We start from the raw sequence: 16,780 nt of genomic DNA, 5'->3' as shown, positions 1-16,780 counted from the left end.
TCAATTCTTTTTAATGTGGTGTCTTACTTTTATTGGTGTGCTGCAAATGGCAACTCAAATTTTACTACACCAGAAATGGCAAATGTGACAATAAATGTCCTTTGTCCTTAAGTTGGTCTGAGCTTCTTCAAGAGTGTAGTTCGGTCCAACTGATACCACCACCTGGAAGGACCAGGTAGAAGCTGGCTGGTTCAACACGATTGTGAATCACCCATGGTCCCCATTGCTCAGTAACTATTTATAAGTGGGCATTGTATCAGAATAGTTACATTGCTGAATTGGATAAATGTTGACCTGGAACAATGATTTGTGAAAGGGAGATCAAATCTAGCAAAGCAACTGGGCAATTGTTAAATTAAATTCCTGGAATACAAAAGCAACATCAGTAGTGGTAGCCGTGAAAGCTAGTTTAGAGATGCAGTGTGGAAATGAGCCTGTCGACCAACTGAGTCCATACTGACCAGCGATCAGCCGTATACTAGTTCCATCCACACTAAGGGCAATTTTCAGAAGCTAATTAACTTAAAAATCTGTGTGGAAAGGAATCGCAGATGCTGGTTTATGCTGAAGATAGTTGTGAGGTGCTGGAGTAACTCAATGGCTATACATCATTTCTGGTGAAAAAGGATGGGTGCAGTTTCAGTTCTGGACCCTTCACACCCCGTCTGAAGAATGGGCCCAATTTGAAACGTCTCCCAACCTTTCACTCCAGAGAATCTCTGAGAGATGTTGCCTGACTCATTGAGTTACTCCAACACTTTATATCTATCTTCAACTTACAAACTCGCACGTCTTTGGGATTACAATGGGTGCTGTCTGCATAGAGTTTGTATGTTCGCCCTATGACCGCATGGGTTTTCTCAGTTTGCTCAGGTATCCTCCCACATTCCAAATACATGTCGGCTTGTAGGTTAATTGGTTTCTGTAAATCGGTGTGTAGGAGAGAATTATTGTGCAAGATAGAATGGGTGATCACTGGTCAGTCCAGACTCGGAGGGCCGAAGGGCCTGTTTCCATGAGGTATCTTTAAGCATAAATACAGAGTGCAGAATATAGATCTCAGCATAGTAACACATCAGTTCCATGTACAAAGTCCAATGTCTACAATGGGGTAGAGGTGAATTTGACAGTACCCTAGTTTATGTAAGTGCCATTAGTGTTAAAGTGAGACTGAGCATTGAATGACTAACCCCTGCTTCTATTTCTTATGCTCTGAGTCATCAAGTCATGCTTCCAACTCATCAGTTCAAGTCACGCAGCATATTGATTTCAAAATATATCGATGGCTGTGTCTGAGTCTGGAACACACTCCCCAATTGTGATGGAACCTTTGCCAGGATAGCAAACGTTCAACGAGGCAGCTAACAGCCACTTCAAAAAGGGCAGTAAGGAATGGGGCGATACGCACATGCCTTGTCAGCAACACTACAACCCCCAAATTATGAAAAAAATGTAGACGATGAGGAAGTTCAGGTTTTCCCATGTCTGCAATAGTTTTAGAAAGTAGTGTGCAGAAGTGATGACAGTTTAAAAAAAAAAAATCTCATGAGTGTGGTAAATTTTTCCACAAAATAGTTTTTACCACGTTTCCGTTTTTTAAAAATCACGAGCATTCAGAGACTGCTTTATTGATAAACAAGTAATTTTGCAAACATGGCTGGCTTTCATTAAACCAAGACCAAATAAGGTGCAAATAAAATGTTGCGTTCATGCATAATTGTGAAGTTAATTGCCTCAAAGCACCAGGAGACCCGGGTTTGATCCTGACCTGGGGTGCTGATTGTGTGGAGTTTGCAGGTTGACCCCCTAGGTTTCCTCCGGGTGCTCCGACCTCCTCCCACTTCCCAAAGACGTACAGGTTTGTAGGTTAATTGGCCTCAGTAGAGAGTGGATGGGAAAGTGGGGTGACATCTAACGTGTGAATGGTGATCAATGGTTGATGCGGACTTGATGGGCCGAAGGGCCTGTTTCCATGCTTTATCTCTCAACTAAACTAAACTAGTTCCTGACTGAGCATTAGCAACCTGCATTGTACATTGGCAACTTGAGCTGTGTACACAAAATGGTTTCTGATCTTTGGTTCAAAGAATGAGGAATAGGTTATTGACTGCCCATAATAACCAACCCAGCTGTTAATGCTACGTGACAATCATAAATAGTTCCCTACTTCATGTAATTCTGTGTGAATCTCCTCACATCTCTGCTGGAATATTGGAGAATTCTCAGGGGAATTGACATTACTGTGTCACAAGCAATCAGGAAAAACACTAAAGGTTTAAGGGTCGAAATTACACAGGGTCTCACAATGACACAGTGGTAGAGTTTGTTCCTCGCAGCGCCAGAGATCCGTGTTTGATCCTGACTATGGGTGTTGTCCGTACAGAATCTGTACGTTCTCCCCGTGACCAGTGTGAGTTTTCTCCGGGATCTCCGGCTTCCTCCCACACTCCAAAAGCGTACAGGTGTGTAGGTTAATTGTCTTGGTATAATTGTAAATTGTCCCTAATGTGTGTCGGATAGTGCTAGTGTGTGGGGATCGCTGGTCAGCGCGGACTCGGTGTATCTCAAAACTAAACTAAACTAAACTAACGAAAACTAAACTGAACTGCACTGAACTGAACTACATTAAACTGCACACACAATGAAAACACAATGGCTGAAAAAAATGGCAATTCAATTGACAACACAGAAAGCTGATAAATCAGTACTTTGACAAACTATCGTTTGTTGTTACCTCTTCTGTAAAAGTTAGTCATAGCTATCACTGTTATGAACAAACGTGAACATTCTCAGTCCAGAAAATACACTCAGTGTGAAGCTTTACACTTCAGCACATATGTAATGGAGGAAGAAGTCGCTGGGACTGGCACGGCTGTGACAAAGTTCCTCACACATTCATTGCAACCAAAGAGAAGCACAAGATGAGGAAATTCAACTGTTTCGAGACATTTTAGGCAACGGAGGCCAGCTGGAACAAACTTTGAGGTTCTCGTTGAACAAGCTGGCAGTGGGTAGATATAATTGAAGTAAGATCACTCGGTGACCAGTTTGAACCACTGGCTTTTCTTTAGAGGCTGATTTCCCCCCATCCCCCCTCCCCCCTCCCCTTTCTACTTAGCAGCCAGCAGTCATGGGTTTAACAGAGATTATTCAAGTTCAAGTTCACATTTATTGTCACATGCACCAATTAAGGAACAGCGATATTTGAGTTAACATACAGCCATACAAGTAAAATGAACACCATACATAATAGAATTTAACATAAACATCCACCACAGTGGAATCATCATTCTTCACTGTGATGGAAGGCAATAAAGTTCGGTCATCTTCCTCCTTTGTTCACCCGTGGTCGGGGCCTTGAACCCTCCGCAGTCGCCGCTACAGATGTTCAGGCCCTCTCGTCGGGATGATCGAAGCTCCGTTGTCGGAACGGATCGGAACACACTCCGTGGCTTGGAGTTCCCGAATCAGCCGCTTCTTACGGCTTCACGATGTTATAATCCACAGGCCCGGCGGTCAGAGCTCTAATATTGGCGATCCTTGGCAAAGGATCACAGCTCCGCGATGTTAAAGACCGCGCCGCAGCAGCGGCTAGAAGCTCCGCAGACCGCTACTTCATGATGTTAAAGTCAACAGGCACCCGCAGTCGGAGCTCCAACACTGGCGATCCTTGGCAAAGGAAGCCATCGCCCGCTCGGTGATGATTCTGTGGAATACTTTGCCACCGAAGGCTGTGGAGGCCAAGTCAATGGATATTTTTATTTTTATAGAGATAGGTTCTTGATTAGTACAGGTGTCAGAGGTTATGGGGAAAAGGCAAGAGAATGGTTAAGGAGGGAGAGTTAGACCAGCCATGGCGAGGTGGACGATGGGCTGAATGGCATAATTCTGCTCATATCACTTATGACCTCATGACCTTATACCTCGGTACATGTGACAATAAACTAAACTGAACTGAACTGAACTGAGAAAAAAAGTTTCCCCTTCTATTGGGGAGCAGAGACCTTGAAAGGGAACTAATGCTTTGAGAGCACAGTATTTACATCAGATCAGTCGGCCAGTCGATGGTGTGTATGTGATAAACAGGAACACATTGAGGATAGTCCTTGTTCTTCAGTTCACTGGATGGTTTTCAGTGTTGAAATAACTGATGAGTTATGGGGCAGTGGTGCAGAGTAACAGACCGCTCTCGCCCTGGAAGGCAAAGAATGAAAGACAATTTGCATCTTGCAAAACAGAATTGAGTCTTTGTGTCCTGCAAATTAGTACTTGGCAATCATCATTATACACACATGCTGAACAAAAGGAATAAAATCAGAGAACTCCAAAATCCCCGACAGGTTGGGCAACTGACAGGTCACCTGTAACTTCCCATACATTGTCCCTAGTGTGTAGGATAGAACTTGTGCAAAAGAGAAGCAAACTACCGATTTGGCAGTATGTTTAGGTTTAGATTAGACATACAGCTAAGAAACAGGTCCTTCGGCCCACCCAGTCCGTGACAACCAGCGATCCCGGTGCACTAACACTATCCTACATACACTAGGGACAATGTACAATTTTACCAAGACAAGTAGTCTACCATCCTGCATTTTGGAGTGTGGGAGGAAACCGGAGCTGCCGGTGAAAACCAACGCAGGTCACGCACGGGGCGAACTCCGTACAGACGGCACCCATAGTCAGGATCAAACCCGGGTCTCTGGCGCTGCGAGGCAGCATCTCTACCGCTGCGTCACCATGGCACGCTACAAGGAACTGCAGATGCAGGCTTATCCAAAAGAAAGTTTATGTTCGTAAGTTATTGGAGCAGAATTAGGCCATTTGGTCCATCGAGTCTACTGCCATTCAGTCATGAATAATCTATCTTTCCCTCTCAACCCCATTCTCCTGCCTTCTCCGCGTGGACTTTGACCCCTGTACTAATCAAGAACCTGTCAATCTCTGCTGGATATTCCTTGCTATCGCCTGACATGATGGACTGAAAAGGAGGAAAGGACACTTAATTTTTATTATTTCTTAGAAATAGTTATAAAAGGTGCCAGGGGTAATGGGCAGAAGGTAGGAGAATGGGTTTAAGAGGGAAAGATTGAGGATGTGAAGGGGGGGAGGGGGAAATCGGAGCACCAGGAGAAAACCCACGTAATCACAGGGAGAACGTGCAAACTCCACACAGAGAGCACCTGAGCTCAGGATCAATCCCAGGTTTCTGGCATGTGAGGCAACAGCTTTACCCTTGCAGAGAGTGCTATTACACTCCGGGTGTCAGGGGTCATGGGGAGAAGGTAGGAGAATGTGGTTAGGAGGGGGAGATAGATCAGCCTTGATCGAATGGCGGAGTAGACTTGATGGGCCGAATGGCCTAATTCTGCTCTTATCACATGAACTTACTAACTTAATTCCCAGCAAGGTGTTCCCTCATCTGTCTGAAGGAAGGTCCTGACCTGATACATCCCCTATCCATCTCCTCCACAGATGCTGCCTGACCTGCTGAGTTGCTCCAATGTGTTGTCAATGTTGAATTTAAAGATGCAGAAAGGGGTGAATAAAATAAATCTTACCTGTTTTCTTTGCCTACATTCTCACGGTCACTATACCCCAGACAAGCAGAATGGCAAAGAATATCCAACGCAAAATGCTCCATATGAAATTGTAGTTAGTATTATGTTTCCTAAGAGGAAAGAGGCAAAACAGTTTAATCAAAGGCGTTTAATAAGAGTACAGGTGGATGTGCGTCCGATTATTTGTAGCAATAGAGATACCGTGCAGAAACTGGCCCTTCGGCCCACCGAGTCTGCGCCGACCTATCTCACACACACTAGGGACAATTTACATTTACACCAAGCCAATTTACCTACATACCTGTACGTCTTTGGAGTGTGGGAGGAAACCGAAGATCTCGGAGGAAACCCACGCGGTCACGGGAGAACGTACAAACTCCGTACAGACAGCACCCGTAGTTAGGATCGAACCCAGGTTGTGTAAGGCAGCAACTCTACCGCTGCGCCACAGTGCCGCCCATGTTTGCTTGGGCAAGACTGTTGGGGACACAAAGTGCTGGAGTAACTCAGCGGGTCAGGGAGCATCTCTGGAGTTCAGAGATAGGTAATATTTGGGGCCAGGCCACTTCTTCAGACTTCTGTAAATGGTCCACTGGGTATAGGATGGAACAAGGATACAGGTGATCATTTGTTGCCAAGGGACCTATTTCACGTTGTATCACTAATCTGAACTAAAGTGCAATCCACCATCTTGATTCTCTGCCACATATTGTACACTTTTACATGTTCTATAATATTCCCCTTGATTCTGAAACCGTAAAAAAAAATCCTTCATTCTCCACATTCTCCCCCAACTTTCTAGACAAACATTGACCAGTGAAACCACCAAGAAGCAATGATAACCCCTTGTACAGAAGTAACGTTTTATTCATCACTATAGCTATGCAGATATAGGGTAAGTGCTCAGAAGATATAACTTTATAAAGATTTAGCCTTTACCAGATATCCTTTGACGTTGACGGATCTGTGATTGAAAAAGTAAATGATGACTTGTTAAAATTGAGGGTAATTACTGTTGGCTAGTAGTGCAGGTAAATGTCTATAACATGTTTAATCTAACCCATCAATTTGTTCACAAACAAAAAGTTAAAATGTAATGTAGGAACTGCAGATGCTGGTTTAATATGAAGTCAAGTCAAGTCAAGTCACTTTTATTTCTATAGCACATTTAAAAAACAACTCTTGTTGACCAAAGTGCTTTAGATTGGTGGAGGTACTAACGTTACACAACAGTGGTTCATAGATTAAGTACATACATAAATACATACATGTAGCCCTCCCTCAGAGGACATCAAGAAAGGCTTGAGAGTAAAGATGAGTTTTAAGTCTAGACATAAAAGAGTCGATGGAGGGGGCAGTTCTGATGGGAAGAGGGACGCTTCTGTTCCACAGTCTAGGAGCTGAAACCGCAAAGGCGCTGTCGCCCCTGAGCTTATGCCTAGACTGCGGGGTGGTCAGTAACCCTAAGTCGGCCGATCTGAGGGACCTGGAGGTGGTGTGGTGGGTAAGCAGACTTTTGATGTAGGTGGGGGCAAGCCCGTTAAGGGCTTTGTAAACATAAAGAAGGATCTTGAAATTTATTCGGAACCGCACAGGGAGCCAGTGGAGAGACACCAGAATCGGGGTGATGTGGTCCCTTTTTCGTGTGCACGTCACGAGTCTCGCTGCAGCGTTTTGGACCAGTTGCAGGCGGGACAGGGAAGATAGGCTGATGCCAGTGTTAAGGGAGTTGCAGTAATCGAGGCGGGAGGAGATAAATGTGCGGATGATCTTTTCGAGGTCGTCAAAATTGAGGAATTGTTTTATTTTAGCTATCGTCTGAAGCTGGAAGAAGCTAGCTTTTACCACAGCATTGACTTGTTTGTCAAATTTCAACGCTGAGTCAAATATCACGCCAAGGTTTTTGACGAGGTTTAGAAAGATCGACACAGAGAGCTGGAGTAACCCAGCGGGGTCAGGCAGCATCTCCGGAGAAAAGGAATAGGTGACATTTCGGGTCAAGACCTTTTTTCAGACTGAGAGTCAGGGGAAAGGGAAATGAGAAATATAGACAGTGATATAGAGAGATATAGAACAAATGAATGAAAGATATGCGAAACAGTAATGATGATCAAGGAGACAAGCTATTGATAGCTGTGAGCTATGTGTAAATGAGTTATACAGAGAGAAACTCTCCAGGATGGCAGTGAAACTAGTACAATGACTAGGTTAAAATTTAAATTAGAGTCATAGAGCCATAGAGCCATGGAAGAGTCAAACAGCGTAGTAATAGACCCTTCGGCCCAACTTGCCCACAACATGTCCCAGCTACCCTAGTCACAGCTGACTGCGGTGGCCCATATCCCTCCAAACCTATTCTATCTATGTTCCTGTTGAACTGAAATTAAATTAAATGAAAACTTAAATTACAGGTTAAATTAAATTAAAAATTAAAGGTTAAATTAAAATTAAGATTAACATAGTTAAAAATTAATGTTCCAACAGAAAATATCTTAATTTCTTTCTAGAATAATAATTCTGTTAAAAGCTATGTAAACTGCAAACTATATAATAATTCCCACAGCAGACTATGTAAGAGCGTTGACGTTTACAAAAGTATATTCAAGCCTTACTTTCAATGATATTAAGTTTCACACGACTTCGCAGATCAATGAAAATTCTCCTAATCGCACACCAATACCACCCTTCATCATTCAGTGTGAGATTTTCCATGGTGACTGAGAACTCCCCGACTTTGGTATCATCTGTAATGGATATTCTGCCATCAGACGTTGTCTTGTTATGGCCTACGGTTTGTACCAGAATGGTACATCTCATCCAGTCACTGCCTTTGCACCAGTACTTTGTGAAGTTGCTGAAATATCGATCATATGTACATGTGATATGGACTGATTGCCCCTCTGTTCCATTTACTGCACGTGGTCCACTTAGAGCAGCATTTGTAACTGTTCAGTGTGAAAATATAAAACGCATATTAAAACATAATATTTGTGGCAGATTAATAACTAGAGAACTAAAGGACTTTCAAACATTTGCTCCATTATTGTCAAGTGTACAGTGGAAAGCTTTGTTTTGCATGCAATCCAAGCACTAAACGTTATTTCCATTATCCTGTATGTGTACATTGTGGATGACTTGATTGTAATCATGTATAGTCTATCGGCTGACTGGATAGCATGCAACAAAAAGCTTTTCACTGTATCTCGGTACATGTGACCATAATAAACTAAACTAAACTACACTAAACTAAACTAAACTAAACATAACATAAATGCGATCATCCTACTGGTACAATAAATAGAGCAAAGGGGAAGATATATAGTGCAGAATAGTTCTAAGCATTGTAGTGCATTAGTTTCATAGACAAAGTACAATGTCTGCATTGGGATAGAGGTGAATAGGATAGTACCCTAGCTTATGGAAGGACCGTTCTACAGCGTGATTACAGAGGGAAAGATGTTCCTGAGTCTGGTGATGCATTCTTTCAAGCTTATGTATGTTTTGCTGGATGGGAACAGGAAAAAGGAATGACTAGGGTGGGACAAGTGTTTGGTTACGTTGGCTGCTTTTCCAATGTCCTAACTCTCACCAAATTCTAATTCACCCAACATAGTCATAGAGTGATACAGCATGAAAATAGGCCTTTCGGCCTAACTTGCCCACACCGGTCAAATGTCCCAGTTACACTAATCCCAACTGCCATGTTTGGCCCATATCCCTCCAAACATGTCCTATCCATGCACCTGTCTATGTTTCTGGAATGTTGGGATAGTCCCAACCTCAACTACCTCCTCTGGCAACTTGTTCCATACACCCACCACCCTATGTATTAAAAAGTCACCCCTCAAATTCAGATTAAATCTTTTCCCCTTGACCTGAAACCTATGTCCTCTGGTCCACAATTCACCTACTCTCGGCAAGATACACCTGTTTCATTTGATTGTTTAAATGTGAAACTGGCAGATCATAATTTCACGCTGAATAAAATATTTTGTCCTTACTTCATCCCAAGATATATATATACATTGCTTTAAGTACTTTTTTTTCACTTCCTGAACTCCTCACATAATTGAAACGGTTTCACAAACGGGACAGCGAGATTGCAAGGAATGCCAAAGTTTAACCATCTTGGCAGCTCTTAAAAAATATTCTGCTCTTCCTTGCTTCATGTCAAGATAGATAATTTCACAATTCTTCATATCATATTGCACTTGTTTTTTCCCCAATCACCTGACCATCCTTATACTGACACAATATGGCTCAGAACAGGACATGAAGCGCTGGAGTAACTCAGCGGGTTAGGCAGCATCTGTGGAGAAGGATAAGCGACATGTTTGGGTTGGCTTCCAGCCCAGTTAGCGAATCCGAAATCAATTAAAAAGTATAGATAACGGATAAGTGTGCTCAGAATTAAATTGCTTAAAATGGCTTTATTTATTTGGAAAGAAAATTCAAAGCAATCTATCAAGAACAGATGCTGCACAAAGTAGAAGGAAACAAGGATGACTTGAAACATCGTCAGAGAATTTCCAAACAATTTGCAGACAATCATGAGATTTTTGATGCAGTCACTGTCGTAAGGTAGGAGGCAAGAGGACCGACTTGTGTGCATCAACCTCCCACAAGTACAAAGAGGGGTCGGACACTCAGATTCGATCATCCAGTTGGGTATGTTTGATCTTCTGTGAACAATATACATTGCAGATTAGAGAGGTTGGATAATGGAGACTGCATGATTTCCCATCCATACAAGCAAACTTAGTTTAGTTTAGTTTAGAGATACAGCGCAGAAACTGGCTCGTCGGCCCACCGAGTCCACGCACACCAGCGATTCGAGCACACGAGCGCTATCCTACACACACGAGGGACAATTTACAATTATACCAAGCCAATTAACATATATATGTACATCTTTGGAGTCACGAGGAGAACGTAAAACTTCATACAGACCGCACCCATAGTCAGGATTGAACCCGGATCTCTGGCGCTGTAAGGCAGCAACTCTACCGCTGCACCACCGTGCCGCCCAACTGTTGATGTGAACAATCTTATCATTAGGCAAGCCAACCTCTCCCAATCGTCCTTAGTTCCATGAAAACCTAATCTATCTATTATCATGCACCAATATGCAGCCAAGAGCAATTGCAGGCACTTACCTGAGATGGAGATCATGAAATAAAGAAATACAAAGTCCATAGTTTTCTGTTTTTAAAGCAAATATGATCCCAGCGGAACTTGTGATATTGTTCCTATTTTGTATCTTTGCACAGCTCTGCTTGAGTTTCGAAATTACCATTCATTACAGTAAGTATATTTATAGCAATGTCATGGGGCTGGTGGCAGAGTGAATTATAGAAGCCTTTGGGGTGGGAGATTGCAACCTTCACGTGGTCCGCCCTGTTTCGACTAATGTAATCAACCCGACGTGTAAATTCAAATAAGATCAAATTGAACAAGTTGTCTGACAACTTTAGGCTGTGCACGCCATACGCAAGAAGAAGAAGAAGAAGATAGAAGTCTTTATATTTTACTCTAAGCTCATTCTAGCTTTGTGGCAAGTTTCAGGATTGGATATTAAGCTGTGGCTGAGCAAAGATAAGTCTTAAGGCCTGATGTTTGGGATCTGGTTATTAAATTATTTCTCAATGCTGAGAACTATATTCTGCACCCTGTAGCTTTACCTTCACTCTACCGATTATACTTGACTTTTGTCTTGATTGCATATGATCTAAACAGAAGTCCAGGACAGATAAGAATTCAAAATCTGCAAAGCAGTGACATGCATTGAATCCCTCTACACGTCAAACTGCCTCATCAGGGCCACAAGATTATCAAGGCCGAGCCTCTCCCTCTTCTCCCCTCTCACATCAGGTAAGAGGTGCAGAAATTTGAAAACGCACACCTCCAGATTCACGGACAGTTTCTTCCCAGCTGTTATCACCCAACCGAACCATCCTCTCACCAACTAGGGAGCTGTTCTGACCTTCCATCCACCTCATTGGAGACCTTTGAACTATCTTTAATTGGACTTTACTGGACTTTATCTTGCACTAAACGTTATTCCCTTGATACTATGAACGGCTTGATTGTAATCATGTGTAGTCTTTCCGCTGACTGGATAACATGCGACAGAAATGCTTTTCACTGCACCTTGGTACCCATGACAATAAACCAAACTAATCTAAACAATGTGACCCAGGATTGTGCCATGGACATACATGAGAAGTTGAACGTTACACTTGGACGGCTTGATTGTAATCATGTATAGTCTTATTGTCACATGTACCTTGGCTCACGTAACAATTATAAAGTAAAAGCACAGAGTCTCTTGCCAAGAGTAGGAGAATAGAGAACCAGAGGACATAGGTTTAACATGAAGGGGAAAAGATTTAATAGGAATCTGAAGGGTCACCTTTTCATGTAAAGGGTGGTGGGTGCATGGAACGAGCTACTTGAGGAGGTAGTTGAGGCTGGGACTATTGCAACGTTTAAGAAACAATAAGACAGGTAGATGGATAGGATGGGTTTAGAGGGTTATGGGGTAAACGCAGGCAGGTGGGACTAGTGTAGATGGGGCATGTTACTGTGGGCAAATTGGGCCGAAGGACCTGTTTTCATGCTGTATCACTCTATGATGCTATGGAAATAAAGGAATGAATAAACTAAACTAAACTAATTCCCTGCTTGCACTATGATCAGGTTTTTCCCCCACAATATTGATGAGATCTGTAGGCATCTATTTCCACTTCAGTCACTTTGGTTATTTTACAAAGGGCTCCACGAGGAAGTGCCTGTTTCTGTTGTTACACATTCATTATTCAACCCAGTTTCGGTCACACTGGAGCCAAACTTCCAAATGAACTTTAATAATCCATTGGTTGCAAAATCTCCCCGGACTTCAGGCTGATGATGTGAGTGGGGCAGAAGTCATTTTGTTCATCAATCTTTTGAACAGTGTACCTCTTAATATCTCCAGTCTAAATACCTCCCCATGTGGTGTGCGAACAAGATTTTATTTAAGAATTCACTTGTGCAGAGTCTTGAAGTGTTCCACTGTGTTAAAGTTGCTTTATAAGTAAGATATAATTTTAACACCTCAACCATGACTCTAATGGTATTTCTTTATGGTGTTATGGTTGGTCACAATTGATAATTGTTAAGGTTAACACCATTGATGAGCAGAGAGATCTTTTGGTCCATATCCATGACTCACTGGAAGTGGTAACACAAGTAGATAGAGTGGTAAAAAATGGATTAAAGGAAATAACAGCCATAAACTCAGAACTTCCTCCTTCATGTTCTCGAGAACCATATATAACCATATAACAATTACAGCACGGAAAACAGGCCATCTCGGCCCTTCAAGTCCGTGCCGAACATTTATTTGGCGACCAGTTTTTTTAGTTTACTGGTTTGGATAAAATTGGAAGTGATGTTAGAGAGAGCTAGATGGAGCTCTTAAAGATAGCGGAGTCAGGGGATATGGGGAGAAGGCAGGAACGGGGTACTGATTGGGAATGATCAGCCATGATCACATTGAATGGCGGTGCTGGTTCAAAGGGCCGAATGGCCTACTCCTGCACCTATTGTCTACTGTCTATTGTCCAACTCATTTATGGTTAAAATACTTACACATGTCTTTTTAAGAGCAGGCCTAGATTCCAGAATAGGATTAAAATATTCACTGCTCTTATTGTTCTGCAAGACAGTGCAATGTTTCACCAAATGCCTTAGAAATCAACAATCAAATTTGTTGGAAGGATCCTCCATATTTCAAGAAGATAGAAATGTTCTCGTAATGATGGCACAGGAAAGGTATTGTAAATGTTGTCCAGGATATCGCATTTTGTTCAAATAATTCAATAAGTTACCTGGCCTAGAAACTATCACCTGGGAATAGAACTACTTAGAGACATAGTCATGGCCTCACGGCACAGAAACAGGCCCTTCAGTTATAGTTTAGAGATACAGCGTGGAAACAGGTCCTTCGGCCCACCGAGTCCGTGCCCACCAGCGATTACCTACACTAGCACTGTCGTACACACTAGGGACAATTTACAATTTTTATCAAAGCCAATTAACCTACAAACCTGTACGTCTTTCGAGTGTGGGAGGAACCTTGAGCACCCGGAGAAACCCACATAGGTCACGGGGAAAACTCTGTACTGACAGCACCCGTAGTCAGGATCGAACCTGGGTCTCTACCGCTGTGTCATCGTGTTGCCCTGGCTGTTCCCTGATGCCGGGGCTGTCCTTCACACCACAGCCTCTGGGCTCCACTATCTATTATTTTCCCACTGAAAGTAGCCACAAATTCACAGGCTTGAAAAGACAGGAAACTGTCCGACAATTGGATTAGAAAATGTGTAATGTTATTATCGCAGTGCAAATGCTGCTGATTACTGCAAATCTAGTATCTTCCTCCCTCTCCTGGTGTAGTGAAGAGATGTCAGCTGGAACAGTTCCATAATCTCATTGTTCATGGGGACGGCCGACATGGGAATCCCAGTTCATGACCAACTAAGTACTGTTGGTGGAGTGATGACGGAATATATACCAGTCATTTATTCACTCATTCACAACTTGTAGCAAAGCCTAATGTCCATTTTGAATTGCACTTGACTTTAATAGTTTGTTCAGCTTTTTCACGTCAATAATGTCATTGATTTGTTTGTGCCTATGATTTAGTTTTTACTGAAGGATGTTAGTGAAAGATAGATTTACGACAACTTTGTGGCTTAATTGTTAGTATGATTGATATGGGCATTTTAAAAACAATATTCATGTTTTTCATTTGAAAATAGACTTGATTTTGCAATAATTCCAGCTTTTAGAAATATTGATCGTAGACAGATCTTTGATCTTGGGCGGCACTGGCACAGCAGTTGCTGCCTCACAGCGCCAGAGACTTGGGTTCGATACTGACTACGGGTGCTGTCTGTTCAGAGTTTGTACGTTCTCCCCGTGACCTATGTGGGTTTCTCCGGGTGCTCAGGGTTCCTCCCACGCTCCAAAGACGTACAGGTTTGAAGATTCGTAGGTTTTCTCCGAGATCTTCGGTTTCCTCTCACACTTCAAGGTACAGGTTTATAGGTTAATTGGCTTGGTATAAATGTAAATTGTCCCAAGTATGTGTAGGATAGTGTTAATGTGCAGGGGTCGCAGGTCGGCATGGACTCGGTGGGCCGAAGGGCCTGTTACTATGCTGTATCTATAAACTAACTAAGCTAAACTGGACAGCATTAATAGTACTGGGCAGGAAATCGATTAATTAAGTGAAATCACAGCACAGATTTGTTTAGAGGAAATCATATTCAAAAATTTGATAGTTTCTGGTAAAATTACAGCTAAAGATGATGAAGGTAATGAAGTTAATGTGGTATAAATGAGCTTCCAGATGGTTTTAATAACAGGATAAATGGCAGATATCAGGAATAAAAATAAAGTTGAAGAACATGAAGAACATAAAAGGTGCATTTATGGATAGGAACACCATGTGGTGCCACCAGCAGTGGCTGCCTCGCCAACAGTCTGTGTCCTTTTTTTTTGTTATTTTTAGAATGTGTTAAAAAGTATGTTTTAGTGTTCCTTGGTTTGTTTTATGTGGGCGAAACTTTTTTTCAATCTCACTTCGATGGAGATGCGGTTTGTTTCCGTATCGTATCACTGTCCCCACTGCAGCCTAACATCGTGGAGTTGGCGGCCTTTCCTGGAGACGGATGGGCGCTCCAAGCCGCGGGAGACTGCGGGACTTTAACATCACGGAGCTTGCGATCCCTTTGCTGGGGATCGAAGCTCCAACCGCGGGGCCTGTGGACTTGAACATTGTGAAGCCCGCAGTCTCTGGTAAGAGTACCATGGACTCGGGAGATCCATGCAGTGGAGAGAGTTTCAACTGGCCCGATGTGGGAGTTTCGATCACCCCGACGAGGACTTCGATCACCGGCTGCGGAGGCTTTGATTGCCCCGACTGCAGATGGTTTGTCTGCCCCGACCACGGGAGAACAAAGAGGACGAAGTTTGAACTTTATTGCCTTCCGTCACAGTGAGGGATATGGAATCCACTGTGTTGGATGTTGATGTTAACTTTTATATGGTTGTGAGTCTTGTTGCTTTTCACTTAGTTTGGCTGTATGGTAACTCAAATTTCACTGTACCTTAATTGGTACATGTGACAGTAAACTGACCTTGAAACATTGAAGATGGTTAAGTATCATACTACAGAGGAAAGACATTGAAAACTGGGGTAACAGTGGGTCAGACAGCATCTCTGGAGAAAAGGAATAGGTGATGTTTTAGGTCGAGACCCTTCATCCGACAGAGTCAGGGTAAAGGGGACCCAGACTCGCTACTACAGAGGAATATGGGTGATTGAGCAGGAGGAAGGTAAATAGTGAGATTGGTGTTGGCTTTTTAAAAGTCGACAAAGAAACATAGAAACATAGAAAATAGGTGCAGGAGGAGACAATTCGGCCCTTCGAGCCAGCACCGCCATTCATTGTGATCATGGCTGATCATCCCCTATCAATAACCCGTGCCTGCCTTCTCCCCATATTCCTTGACTCCACTAGCCCCTAGAGCTCTATCTAACTCTCTCTTAAATCCATCCAGTGATTTGGCCTCCACTGCCCTCTGTGGCAGGGAATTCCATAAATTCACAACTCTCTGGGCGAAAAAGTTTTTTCTCACCTCAGTCTTAAATGACCTCCCCTTTAATTCTAAGACTGTGTCACCTGGTTCTGGACTCGCCCAAAATTGGGAACATTTTTCCTGCATCTAGCTTGTCCAGTCCTTTTATAATTTTATATGTTTCTATAAGAGACCCCCTCATCCTTCTAAACTCCAGTGAATACAAGCCTAGTCTTTTCAATCTTTCCTCATAAAACAGTCCCACCATCCCAGGGATCAATCTCGTGAACCTACGCTGCACTGTCTCAATCATAAGGATGTCCTTCCTCAAATTAGGATGCCCTTCCTCAAATTAGGATATAAGTGACCTAGACTTGGATTTGCAAGTCACAAGTTTGAAATGAGCTGATGATGCTAAACGAAATAGCATTGTGAACTGCAATCCAGCATGTTGTTGAGTTTCGGGAGTACATAGACTTGCTGGCGGGATGGACAGACATAGAAACATAGAAACATAGAAAATAGGTGCAGGAGTAGGCCATTCGGCCCTTCGAGCCTGCACCGCCATTCAATATGATCAATGCTGATCATCC

At 42.8% G+C, this 16,780-nt stretch overlaps 1 protein-coding gene across 1 annotated transcript; it reads right to left on the bottom strand.

Annotated features, from left to right (window-relative positions):
• Positions 1-3,773: 3,773 nt before the first annotated feature.
• LOC116987009 (CMRF35-like molecule 7) lies at positions 3,774-10,966 on the bottom strand. Its single transcript, XM_033042889.1, has 5 exons — positions 10,715-10,966; positions 8,171-8,503; positions 6,498-6,522; positions 5,559-5,668; positions 3,774-4,194 (listed from the first exon to the last, which is right to left on the bottom strand). Exons 1-4 carry the CDS (start codon positions 10,752-10,754, stop codon positions 5,572-5,574), a joined length of 495 nt encoding a protein of 164 aa, XP_032898780.1. The 5' UTR covers positions 10,755-10,966; the 3' UTR covers positions 3,774-4,194; positions 5,559-5,571.
• Positions 10,967-16,780: the final 5,814 nt, after the last annotated feature.

This window comes from Amblyraja radiata, chromosome 24, assembly GCF_010909765.2.
Source record: "Amblyraja radiata isolate CabotCenter1 chromosome 24, sAmbRad1.1.pri, whole genome shotgun sequence".
Taxonomy (NCBI): Eukaryota; Metazoa; Chordata; class Chondrichthyes; order Rajiformes; family Rajidae; genus Amblyraja; species Amblyraja radiata.
Note: the sequence above shows the minus strand (reverse complement) of the source record. Positions and strands in the feature narration are given on the sequence as shown.